Source organism: Drosophila ficusphila, unplaced genomic scaffold (assembly GCF_018152265.1).
Source record: "Drosophila ficusphila isolate 14025-0441.05 unplaced genomic scaffold, ASM1815226v1 contig_791, whole genome shotgun sequence".
In the NCBI taxonomy this organism is placed as follows: Eukaryota; Metazoa; Arthropoda; class Insecta; order Diptera; family Drosophilidae; genus Drosophila; species Drosophila ficusphila.
The window spans coordinates 27,295,017-27,307,516 of record NW_025064737.1 but is presented as its reverse complement, the minus strand read 5'-3'; the positions used below and the strand labels follow the sequence as shown (position 1 = coordinate 27,307,516).

The 12,500-nt window shown below is 45.3% G+C and overlaps 1 protein-coding gene across 1 annotated transcript; it reads right to left on the bottom strand.

The window, feature by feature from the left end:
* Positions 1-10,078: 10,078 nt before the first annotated feature.
* LOC108099624 (platelet glycoprotein V-like) lies at positions 10,079-12,239 on the bottom strand. The gene is made up of 2 exons (XM_017203250.2): positions 10,481-12,239; positions 10,079-10,420 (listed from the first exon to the last, which is right to left on the bottom strand). Exons 1-2 carry the CDS (start codon positions 12,143-12,145, stop codon positions 10,403-10,405), a joined length of 1,683 nt encoding a protein of 560 aa, XP_017058739.1. The 5' UTR covers positions 12,146-12,239; the 3' UTR covers positions 10,079-10,402.
* Positions 12,240-12,500: the final 261 nt, after the last annotated feature.

Here is a 12,500-nt window from a genome sequence, read left to right as displayed (position 1 = left end):
AGGCCGACAGAATCTCCTTGTATGAGGACGACCAAATTAAGCCCGGAGGTGTTGTCTCTATCTCTGACAAGGTCCTCAAGAAAACTGCTGGCTAAGCACTAAACAAACTGAAGACCCTATAAAAAATTAGTTTAAAACAATCCTTACCTGTTTTTTATTTTGGAAGATCGGGTGTTCAAATTGAGTTTGGTTTTTAGTTAGCATACCTTACTCGATTTAGATGGCTCTTTATTTAGCATTTTAGAAATCTGAGCATCGCATGTCAGCGCATTTGTTGTTATTACAATAATTTTACGAGTGGCCAGCCGCGGTTTTAATGATATTCATGAGTTTTATATTGGCGCAGTCCTCTACAAGATAAAGGCGCGTACAAAGAGGGCGAAATAATATAATAAAATAAAAGCACCTCCCCAGGTGGGTGGGGCTGCGAGTGGGGGAAGTGTGGTCACGCGCTTTCATGCCCACCAAGAATGTGGGGCAGAGCGGCTTTATGGCCCTCGTTTGTGGTATTGCCTGTGGTGTCGTACGAAATGCGCTCGGAATTCGCCAGCAGCAGAAGTAAAAAAGAGGCAAAATATATATCGGCGATACCTTCGCCTTGTCGTCCACTCCTCCTTTCTCCTTCCTCGCTGCTCCTTCCACCTTCCTCCTTCCAGATCCTGACAGGCAAACAATGCTGTGAATTTGATTAAAATCAGCCAGCGTGTGCGTCTCCACTTGGCTGGCTGGCTGCTCCTCGAGCTCCTTCGGCTGCCCCAGACTTTTGTCGTTATTGGAGCACTCCCAGGAACAGAACATACTGAACGCGAAGCCCGGCCCATGACCATCTCGTTTGCTGCCCCACTCGGCTGCAGGCGGTGCTGCGGTGGTTCCACTAATTGCGAAAGGCCAAATTTGGCCTGGGAAAGTGCCCCGCTCTCCTGCAAATATCGCTGCTTTAAATAGTTCATGCTGAATTTGGATTGCAAGGCATAACCATCATTAGGGGATGGAGAGATATGGGGATTCGGGCCAGGAAAATGCATTTCTTTATTCATTGCACTGGCTGCTAATGAGCTCCAGCTGCCAGGTTGAAACTTCTGCCTCTTTTTCTGCCCCTGCATGGAAAAAAATCAACCTAGTTACATTTACAGCAAATTTTAAGTTACAATTAAAATTGCAACCTTTCCATATTTCATAAATATTGAACAAATAACAAACATTACTTTTTTTTTATGATTTAATAGTACGATTCTTTAGCCTAATTTTGTGGCATTTTCCCAGTGCTTTTTCTTTCTTTGGTTTCTTGTCAGTTTTTCAATGGGGGTAAAAGCTAATTAGTTGCCAGGATTCCATCGTCCCTTCCCCTAGTTCCAGTGGAGCGTTAATTTTTCCTCTGGATTGCACACGGAGCCTCTTCAGATGAATGGATGGGCGGTGCTTTCGAGTGGGAGGACTCCCCCCAGCCACCCGCAGCCCAAGGATCATCCACACGGCGAAGCGAAACGGATGTTCCCTCGCGCAGCGTTGGCTTCGTTCCTGAATTTTCCTCCCCGGTCCACCACCCACCCACCTCCTCCCCCCGTCAGGTCATCCTGAAGCTCGCTTTTTCCTGCCAGGGGTGCGGGTGAATGTATGTGTGTGTGTGTGTGTGAAAGCGAGTTGGCGAGGGGGCAGCAAAATGTTAATAAATCTTATTTTTATCATTTGGCTATAAATACTGAATTTTTAGCTCCGGCCATGCTCAATTTATGGCCATTATTTATGTCGGAAAAGCGAAAACCTCAAACATGTTGCCACACTTTTTGCCCCCCCGCCACCGCCACCGCCACCTTCACCGCCGCCGATCCAGGATCCTTTTTGGCCTGCATTGTGCATCCATTTCATTTGCCATTTCGGCCAAGAGAAAGAAAGATACACAAGCCATATTATTGCAATTTTCCAGTTGCTCCGCCCACGCCGCAGTTTCAAGGAAGCGGAGCGAAAGGCAGCAAACCAAAAGGAACCGAATGAAATATGAAAAATTGCATTACACCTTAATAAACACCTCACCTGGCGAGCGATTGCCGAGTGGGAGTGGGATCGGAGCTGCAACTCGGAGCTGGGGGAACTGCGGCTGTATCTCCCCAATCGCGAGCGGAGCTCCAGCTCTTGCAGCTGTGTTTGCCCCGGAGTTTGACCATAATGAAGATTGTCTGCGTCTTAAGTGGACGCACGTTGCTCAGCCGCTGCATCGGAATATATCCAGATGGATGGCAGCGCATCCTCGGATGATGGACACTTGGAAAAAATTTAAGAACTTTTGCAACATATTCAACGAAAAAGTTTACCATTTTAATGGGTATTCTTATCAATAGAAATCAAATAGTAGGAACGATTTTTCATTTAAGCAAATATTGTATAATTTATTTTATGTATTCAAGTTAGCTAACCGAATTCCATTTAATAAGTTTACAATTTTTTGTTGAGTGCCTTGAATCTGGACTGCGTTGGGCATGGGAAGCAGGTCCTTTTCCCGATCGAGGAAGGGGGAACGGACAGGTAAGCCTGCGATCGCGATCACTTAGGCGCTCATCTGGCATAAAATTGTTAGAAACGCCCCGTGTGTGTGCGCCCCTGGGTAAATTGCCTCCTTCTCCCAGCTTCTCCCAGCTCCTCCTCGATCTCTGGCCATAACGTTTTTGCCATTAAATTAATAAATTAATGCGATCGTGCAACAGTCGATCATGTGGCCAGTTGTTCGCCTTTCCCCCATTGCCACACCATGCTTTGATTTCGACTTGGCTTGTCAGAATTTCCAAAATCTCAATACAACAGTTTACTCTTCGCTGCTGCCATCAGCAAAGAAGCTCGTCGGTAATCACACATTTTGAGCTCTTCCCCAAAACAAACAGTGTCTGCTGTAAGCTGGAAAAATCTATTAAAACTGAGGACTTTAAAATCTGTAAAATTCAAATAAGTGAATTCAAATGTTACTGTTAAAAAACTTAGAAATAAATTGCTAACAACACTACGATTATTATTAGTATTTTTCTTTCCTTATCTATATTTTATTAAACATAAGTAACATTCAAACAAAAATTAAATATATTTAAATATTATTTATTTATTTAACAAAATTAAATCTAGTATACAATACTAAATCTAATGGGTTTCTTAAATATGTTTAAATATATAAGTATAATTATATTATATTTATATATTATTTATTTATTTATTTAATCATTTTATTTTCTGAAATACCTTTAGCCACTGTTCCTGGTTAGCGAGTGGTAAGTCTCGAGTCTTGAGATCTGAGCGTTGCACACTGCACCCTCGGATTCGAGTTGCTGTTGCACCGAGCTGTGGTCGTGATCCGAAAAGTGGGTGTTGCTAAGTGTTTTTGGGGGACTGGATGCTGGATGCTGGATACTGGATGCTGGATGGTGCAGACTCAATGGCTGGTCGCAGTTAGCCGGGGAACCAGTCTGCCATTTTCCAGCTCGGCATCATTAACAACTGCAACTGCAGCGCGGAGGGGAAATAATTGCATGGACGGAACTCGAGGCCGTTCCCTGGTTGCAAGTTGCTCGTTGCTCGTTGCAAGTTGCTGCTTGCTGGTTGCTGGTTGCCAGTCGCTCCATGGCGGATCGCTGTGTTGCTCTGTTAATTTTACAGCCATGTCTGATATTGCTAAATGGCTGTGAGTGGATTCGTTTAAGCACCAATTTTATTACCAACAAGCATCACGTTGCATCTCTCTCCGTTCGCCGGAGCGTTCGTTCGGAGCTCGGCCCAATGGGGCATGGCTCTCGACGCGGCTCTTTGGCTGGCTTAAAGCCAGAGCCCAACTCCTTCCGTTGCCGCTGCAAGTGGAGAGATCCAATCAGGTTGCGCCTTTTCGCTTCAGTTCCAGCAAGCCAGCGAGGAAACAACAGAGAAACAGAGACAGAGACGGGGAACAACCTCCACTTGTGGCCATTATGAGCTGGCAGTTGTTATTGCAGTTGTTATGGTTTTGGCCCGCTGTTTTTCCGCTGCATACTTTGCATTTGGTAGGAGGCTGGGGCTCTGCAATGAAAATGACTCCCAGCCGGAGAGGAAGAATCGAAAACGCCCCTGCAGCTGCCATTAATCGTTAATCACTTTTGCATTGCACTCAAATTATATATTTATTGCAAACAGAAATAATTTTTCATTTTTATGGCTGCTCTAGGGATCGCAAGGATTGCATGTGATTTAATTTTAAACTATTGCAAAACTGTCTTATTTCTTAGAGAAGTTAATGTGCCGCAAAATGTCTTATAATAATCTGTAGAAAAAAAGTAATAGTTTAATTGAATAGTACTTAATCTTTAGATATTCCTCTCTTATATAATTTGAATTGAATAAGTCTGTTGATAATTAACTCGATAAGCGGTATTTACAATGTTGATGTGTTAAACGTTTTGTAAACTAAGGCCGATGTTACAACTGCGATATGTCAGCAGCCGGACTGAACATTATAGATAGATCTTGAATGTTGATTCAGCAGTTCAGCAGGTATGTATTTATCGAGTCTTGTCAATCGTCAGCTCACATTACACTTGATTGCTGATTGGCCATTGCATTGGTTTAGTTGAACTCCCTGCTTGATCCCCTTTATGGGTTAACTAACTCAGTCGCTGGAGAAAACAAATTAGGGCTCATTGTGCGCCAGGGATCAGGTTACGTTTGGAACAAGGGGACTCCCCTCCCAGGACAATGGACCACCCGGCTGGGCTTTGTTTCTGCTGCCTGGATTTTTTAAAGCCAGTCACGTGCCATCAACGGCGACACTTTTGACATATCCGGCGGACCACACGCGCCGCTGGCAACCCCACTTTATATTCTATGTTCCATACAGAATATATACTCTATATAAGTGCGACCCCACCACCACCTCGTCCTCGAGATCCTGCGGGCAAGTGTCAGCTGAAAATTAGCGCATCACGTGCTTCTTCGGGTCGCAATATCCTTGAAGTTGGCAGCATTATCCTTATCGGCAGCGCTATCGATTTCGTTTAATATGTTAATCTGTGCCAAGGCGAGGACTACCCCCAACCCAACCTTTGGCTTTTGGCCCCCTGCTCCTGGCCTTCAACATTCAACCCGCTACTTTGTTATCGGCCAGCCTGTTCATTAGGGTATCGTAAAAGAGAATAACTCCCGAGTTTTTCGGAGTATTTTCCCCCGATATCGGTCGTTTCTTTACGTTTTTATTGAGGACCCATAAAAATTATTTGTCCTGGTCCGAGTGGCGTCCACTTAACGGCCATCGGAACGAGCTGCCGCAGAGCATCGAATAAAAATCAACGGGAAAGGCTTTAAATGGCCATAAGAACTGCGTCCACTTATCGCTGGACGAGATGGAGAGCGTTTATCTGTGGAGCAGGAGCTAATTACTCCCCTGGACTGGCCTTTCTCCACGGCATTTCTCCGCATCTCTATCGGTTTTATGCCCGCGTTAATTACCTGCCGCGGAGATTTCCCACTGCTTACGTTTTATTTTTATGGCATTTCCCGGTAAGAGCCGCGTGAAAAGTTCTCCGCACTCTGCACTCCGCACTCGATCGAAATGACTGTGTAACCTTTGACCTTTTTAATGCTCTCGATTCTCACAGTAAGGGATTACAGGCGCCCATGTCCTTGCCAAAGGCTTGGGAACACAACTGCGGATTAGGGGTTGGAATTATGAAAGTTTATCCGGCGGGCGAATTATGATGCCACTGGAAATTTGATAGAGATTTATGATTTTTTAATGTCTCTGCGGTGGGGACTTGGTGATTGGACAAATCTCTGAAGACCAATATGCTAGTAGTCGGGTTAAGGTTATAATAGGAGGTTAAGAAACAAAGTAAATTTAGGAAAAATATTTGATATCCTTGAATACTTACTAAAATAAATTAAATTAAAATAAATAATTAAATAAATTAAAATAAAAATTCATCAATTACTGTTCTAGATTTCGTTATAATACGTTTGTATTTTGTAATTGTTTTTATTAACTTTAATATTAAAATAAAATGGAACACAGTACGCTTATAACTTTCTTTCGTGGGTTGGTAATTTAGGTTTTTGAGCAGTTTTTTATGCTCTGATTTCTCACACTGTCCCATCCATCCATCTATGAATTGATTGCTCATTTATAAAGTGTCTCCCCCCTCGGGCGATGGGCCGTCGAGGAAGTGCAGGAAAACTGGATGGATGGGCATATTGTGGCAGTCAGTTAGGCAATTTCCCATACGCACACGCCCGTCACAACGGCCACACCCTCCACCACCGGGAGAAGCACCCAAAAGCGGTCCTTTTGGCTGCAGTTTCCACCACCCGAAAGAGGACACAATTGCAGCATCCAAGGAGCGGCGACCAGGGCCAAACTGAGGACTAAGCGGATATTCATTACACGAACCGCACGCCGGCACGCGTTACCGCTTTGGCCGCCTTAGCACCCCCTCGTCCTTGCCGGTGTCCTTGGTCCTGGGTCCTTGGACGAGCTTACACTTTACATATGTCACGGATATCCCCGTGGGAGGGTTTCGCGCCGTTTGACTTTCGAGCAAAGTCAGGCCGCTGATCCTGTTTGCTGTAAATAATGCGATTAACGGCATCACGCAGCCAGCTCCTGATCCTGGTTACTTGGGGGAGGGGCTGGGACGGCAGGGCCCCTGTTAATGAGCCACCAAAGGAACTGCGCTCCAGCGAGAGTTTCCCGGATTAGAGCTACAAATTCGCGCCTAAGCATGGTGTGAAATATGGAAGAATACAGCACGGAAAAAAGAGTTCGAGCGGAGAGAACAAATCAAATGATTTATGACTGATTACTAAAGCTTAACAAGGTTAACTGACCAAAAAAAAAACTTTACAAATACCACACATAATAAGCAAACTTATGCCTTGTTTCTTAAAAAGCTTTTAAACCATTTAATGATTTTTTTTACAAACTTGAAAATATATTAAACTTTCTGTTTTTTAACAGCATAGCTTGCTACTACTTTGAAAGAAGTTGTTTCCTCTTCCTCCATTTTGGCATGGTTTCACCCCATTTCTCTCAGTGTAACAACCAACCACTGATGGGGGAAAAATGAAAAATTATTGCTTCGGTTTCAGTTTCGACTGGGCTTGGTTTTGTCATTGTCTATCGCCATTAAAGTGTCTTTAGTGCTCCACGACGTATGCCATTCACTGGCTTGGAAGTAATTTTTATTAACTCTGCCAAAAGTGCACAAAATAATCGCATTAACGCCGATCCGGCCCCACTCCCCCTGTCCCCCTCTCCCCCCCCATCCCCCTTTAGTTAGCCACGTGTGAGCTGGTTGAATGACTAACTGAGTGAATGACTGGATGACTGGTTGACTGACTGACTGCCAGGTCGGCGGTGTCATTGTCGTGTCGGGCCGAAAAGGTTGGGAAACGCCAGCGGGTAGCATCTGGAGATTTTCCTTGCACTTTTGTCTTTGGGCGTGTCGCCGTTTTCGGAAAATCTCATTTTCCAGCCAGGCGCGGTCGAGAGCCAAGTGTGCGAAAATTTGATAAACGCCGACCCCCAAAAGGCGCATGATTTATGGATCGGCATCGACTGAGAGGCAATGGTAGAGGAAGAGCCGGCCCAGGCCAATCCAATTCGCAACTCGCAGTTCACAATCCACAATCCATGGACCACGGACCACGGCCCGTAACTCGTAACCCATAACCTGGCTTGGCTCTAAGCTGAAATCAGAACGGAGGAGGGCGGAGGGGGTGTGGCAGCGGTTTGGCAGCATAAAGTGCTAAAAAAGGCTCAATAAAACCACACATAAAAATTGACTAAATACAAAACATGACAGACGGCGTGCGAGTATTAATAATAATGCGTTCGGCCGACGGCCCAGTCCGCTTTTGGCCTTCTCCCCCATATCGCCCCCTTCAGCTGCTGCCGTTGTTGTTTATAAAGTGCAAAAAACGTTGTACTCTTTTTCACATTCACATTCGATAAAAATCGCATGATCATAAATTTACACTTTGCACAGCCTCCGCGGCAACGCCCACCCCAAAAAAGAAAAAGAGGGAAGAAAACCAACCGAATGCACATGACCAAGCGGGAGGGGAAGGGGTGGCGGGCTGGTCACTGAGGGGGCGGAGATATATATACGAAAAGATATACACGCAATGGCAGGGAGAATCTGGCAGCCCATGGGACGCGTGAACGATTGGTAAATTGTTGTGGTCAGGATTGGTTTGGCTCGATTCGGAATCGGAATCGGTTCGCATTGCCTTCTCAGAGGTCCCTCGCGGTATGTTTTGTGGCAATTGCAATCAGTGGGTTTCCAAAAGAAGGGGTTCGGGATCGAATAGCAGGTACTCTATAAAATTACATGGCATTAAACTACAATATTATTAATTTAAATACAGTAATCAGAACGGAATGCTGTCAAAAGTAATATTCTATGTTAAATACTTTACTTTACTTTACTTACTTTACTTTATTGGTAAAATCAAGACCACCTCTTTATAAAATCCTTTTTCGAAAGTGCTTCTAGAGTAACTCACAGTAACAGTCTCACCTTTTATTATTAGAAATTAATTAAATGTCAAGTCATTACCAGCTATTTCACTGAGCATTTGTCGAATTACGATTAATTTCCACAGATGGGTGTATTGATTGTCCGAATCAGCCTCATATACCCGCGTTCACACCCCCTTTAAAACCAGGGAATTGAGGGATAAAAATGCATTTATTGCCTTTCGATTTTTTACAAATCGTTGAAATATTTTTCACAGAAAAGCCGCGTGCGCTTTACATTTCAAATGCGAAATTTTCGGGCGGGTGTGGGCGTCTCTTGCCACGCCCACTTAGCGCGCGGTGTGAAGTTATTTAATTGCCAAGCGATTTGCGCGCGTTTTGCGGGCGATTTGTGACGCGTTTTCGGTCGCACTCAATCGGTGATGCTGCTCCCCATCCCTTTTCAGTCCATCTCTCCATTTCTCTCCCTCTTTCTCTTTGGGCCGTCTTATCGCCTTGGCCAAATCATCTGCTGGCGCATAATTAATGAGCTGCACATCATTAGCATATTTCTAATTTAATCAAAATGATTTGATTCGCATGCCCAGCAATAACAACAACAACAACAACGAACCGTACATACATATATTGAAACAACAATCGAAAATGCAAGAACAACAACAAGCGAGGTGGCTTTGTGTGATGCATGTGCATGTCGCTGCAACATTATAAATAAATCAAAATACAATTTCTCAGAAATTGCGATGCCCTATCAAAATCCAGCGAGGAGAGACCCCCAAACATAAACACGGGCGAAATTTCCACCCAAAACATGTTGATAGGTGCCCTCGCTGCTCTTGGGGAAGGAAAAGAAGAAGGGAAAGGGGGGCGGGGCAAGTCGGGGTTATAATGCCTACATATGGGCACACACACACATACACCTACATATATATGACTATAGGCTAGTGGCAAGGTCTACGCAAATGCAAACGCCAGAAATCCACGGCCTCGAAGGAAACATGCAAGAAGTGCCAGCAACGAAAGGCGGAAAAGTCGATGTTTAACCAGCTCCCCTCTTTTATCTGCCCCCTCTTGGCCAAGTTCCAGGCAGAGTCTTAACCAGTCTTAGCCCAACAGCAGCCCCCCAGCCACAGAGCAGTCCACATGTCCTCCTGTGCATGCCGTGCAATTATTTTGAATTAAATTCGTATTTTGCTCGAATCTTGTAAGTGCATCTTGTTCGGCTGGTCCGGTGTGCTCTCTGCTGCACAGAAAGAAATAAAAACCAGAATAAGAAATCTATACCAGCTTTTCCAATTTTATTTTTAAAATCTAGTATCGACTTAATCTATAACGTAATTACTTGCACTCTACTGATAACAACTAATTCATATACATACATTTAAATACAATGGTTTTCATTTACAATCACTTTCGAAGAATAACTTGCAGTGTATTACTTTTGCTTCTCTCTTCACTGCCTTTTCTCTGGTCTGGACACTGTTTCTTTCCACACGTTGCTAAGATTTCATATGCAAAATATATAGATCTTCCATGTATGTACATAGGTGATGCGCCTAAATGATACCCTTCACATTTATAAAATAAAGAGTAGAAGGCTTAACTAACTCACATCTTAGTTTTATTGGTTTAAATCAAGTTTAAACTACATTCATACATTTTTTTAGGATAATTTGTTCTAATGTTTAATGAATATACATATATTTTAGTAACAAGGTGTTATTGTTTTCACAGATTTTATCAAGCAATAGCATGCTTCCATCGCTCTGATTATTAGAGGGTAGCACCTGATAGCTGCAAACAAGTAAGTAAGGAGCGACACAAACGATATATCCACAACACGCCAGGAGAGTAGAAAACACAAGCGCTAAATTGACATCAAATTGGCGTTTATTTGGCCAGCGGAGCAGCTTGTTGTCCCGTCTATTCGCTGGATGTGTGCTGTTTGGGGAAACGGAGAAAGGATAAGCGATTGGGCCAGAGTGTTGACTAGGCTCATACTTCGGAGTCCTGCTCGTCGAGCCGGCGTCCGCTGCTTCGGTTGGTCAGGTTGCCTCCGCCAAGGACATGGGTTCTCCTCCAGCGACGAAACCTCCGCAGACAGCCCTCCTCCTCCAGGATGTGATAGAGGTTCATCAGCAGGATGGCCAGCACCACCAGCAGGGTAACGAAGGCCAGGATGTCCCTGAGGGTCCAATACGGATGAATCCCACTGACTCCCGCTTGATCCCACTTCTGGGCCTCCGGTTGACCGCCACTCGGTGGCCATTCGATGTCCACCTGGCTGCTGTTTATCCTTGGAACCCCTTTCTCTGGCCTCGCCTGCAGGTGCACTCCTCGGTCACTGAGGTAGACAAACATCCTGCGATACACTCCCGGTGCCCAGGCATTGTCATGCAATCCCAGCTCCGTGAGATCCTCGTGCTGCTTGTGGAAGAGTTCGTAGTCGAAGGTGTTCAGGCGGTTTCCCTCGATGAAGAGACTCTCCAGAACGGGGAGATCTCGCAGTACTTCAACCTCTAGAGTAAGCATTGAGTTATGAGACAAGTCCAAGTAACCAAGACGCGAAGAGAGGATTGGCGAATCGGAAGGCAAGTGAACCAATCGGTTGTTGGCCAAATTCAGGTACTTCAAGCTGGGCAGGAGGAACAGCTCCTGGGAGTCCGCATCCTCCGAACCACTGTCATGTAGCGGCAGTGACTCAATTAAATTTTTGGATAGATCCAGCCTCTGCAGATTCCACATTCCCCTAAGGAACCCTGCGGTTTCGTTTCCACTCAGCAGATTGCCATGCAAATCCAACTCGACGACAGAACTTTTGTTGTCCACTTGCAGATGACTCAGCTCGTTGTTGCCGGCCTGCAGTTTGATAAATCCTCCGCTGATAACCAAGCTGGTTAGGCTGCTGCCCTCCAAGGTCAAGCTCTCGATGTTGTGCAGCTCCAGCATCAGGTTCTCCAGCTGACCAACGTGGCCCAAGTCGAGCAGTCGGAGATTGGGCAGCGATCTCAGTGTTTCCGGCTGCAGTGTCCTGAGTTGGTTGCCATTCAGGAGAAGGGTTTGCAGATTCCTGTTCTTGAAAAAGAGCCCGTGTGGCAGGTTGACCATCTGATTGCTGCTCAAGTCCAGGTGCACCAGCTCCACCAGGGGATCGAAAGTGCTGGTGATGATCTCTTGGATTCCATTGCCCTGAAGGCCCAGCAATCTTAGCTTGGACAACCCCTTGAAGGCACCTGTGTGCACCGTGTGAATGGTGCTCTGTCCCAGTTCCAGAATCTCCAAGCGGGGCACCGCAGTGAAGATCTCATCCCGTAGAACTCCGAGACTGGTTCCCTGCATTTGCAGCGAGGTGAGATTTCCCACCGGACGGAGACTCTCCTTACTGATGTGGTAGGTGGCGCAGTTCCGGATGACCAGTGTCCGCAGTCCAGGAGTGAGGTTCAGGACTAACCAGGTCACCGATTGCCGGCTGCAGTTCGTCAGGTGCAGTTCCCGGAGTCCCAGTGCCGGAGTCTCCGAGTAGGCCACCGGTCGATCACTCAACTTGCAGAAGGAATCCGGACAACTGGCACTGAGGTTGAAGCGCCCGGTGGCATCGTAAACCGGGGAAGTATCGCCCTCTTTCAAGATGAAAATTCCAAGTAAAATATATACACACCAGTTCATAATAATATGAGTTATGGAAAGCGTTTCACTTCGCTCGCGCTTTGTTTGACTGCAAATAATGCACTGAATTCGAGCTCAGCATCGTTCGCTTATCATCTGACTTTGTGGATCCGCGTGGAGAGCGTTACTTATTGCTGATAGTGATGTAAAGCCCCTGGGAAGCTTTGCTGATCACAACAATGTAGAGCTTTCTCATCATGTTGCCAGCGATAAGAGAAATCCGAGCTCGACGTTCTGGGTGGACCCTGTTTGTTTAAGTACCTAAAAGTACTTTTGATGATAATAGTTAATATAATAAAATGTGCTAGAATACTTATAAAGTTTATGTATGGAAGGAAAGGGTACATCAACATAT

Coding starts and splice junctions, on each gene's coding strand:
- LOC108099624 (XM_017203250.2), bottom strand. CDS start 12,145: ATGAACTGGTGTGTATATATTTTACTTGGAATTTTCATCTTGAAAGAG.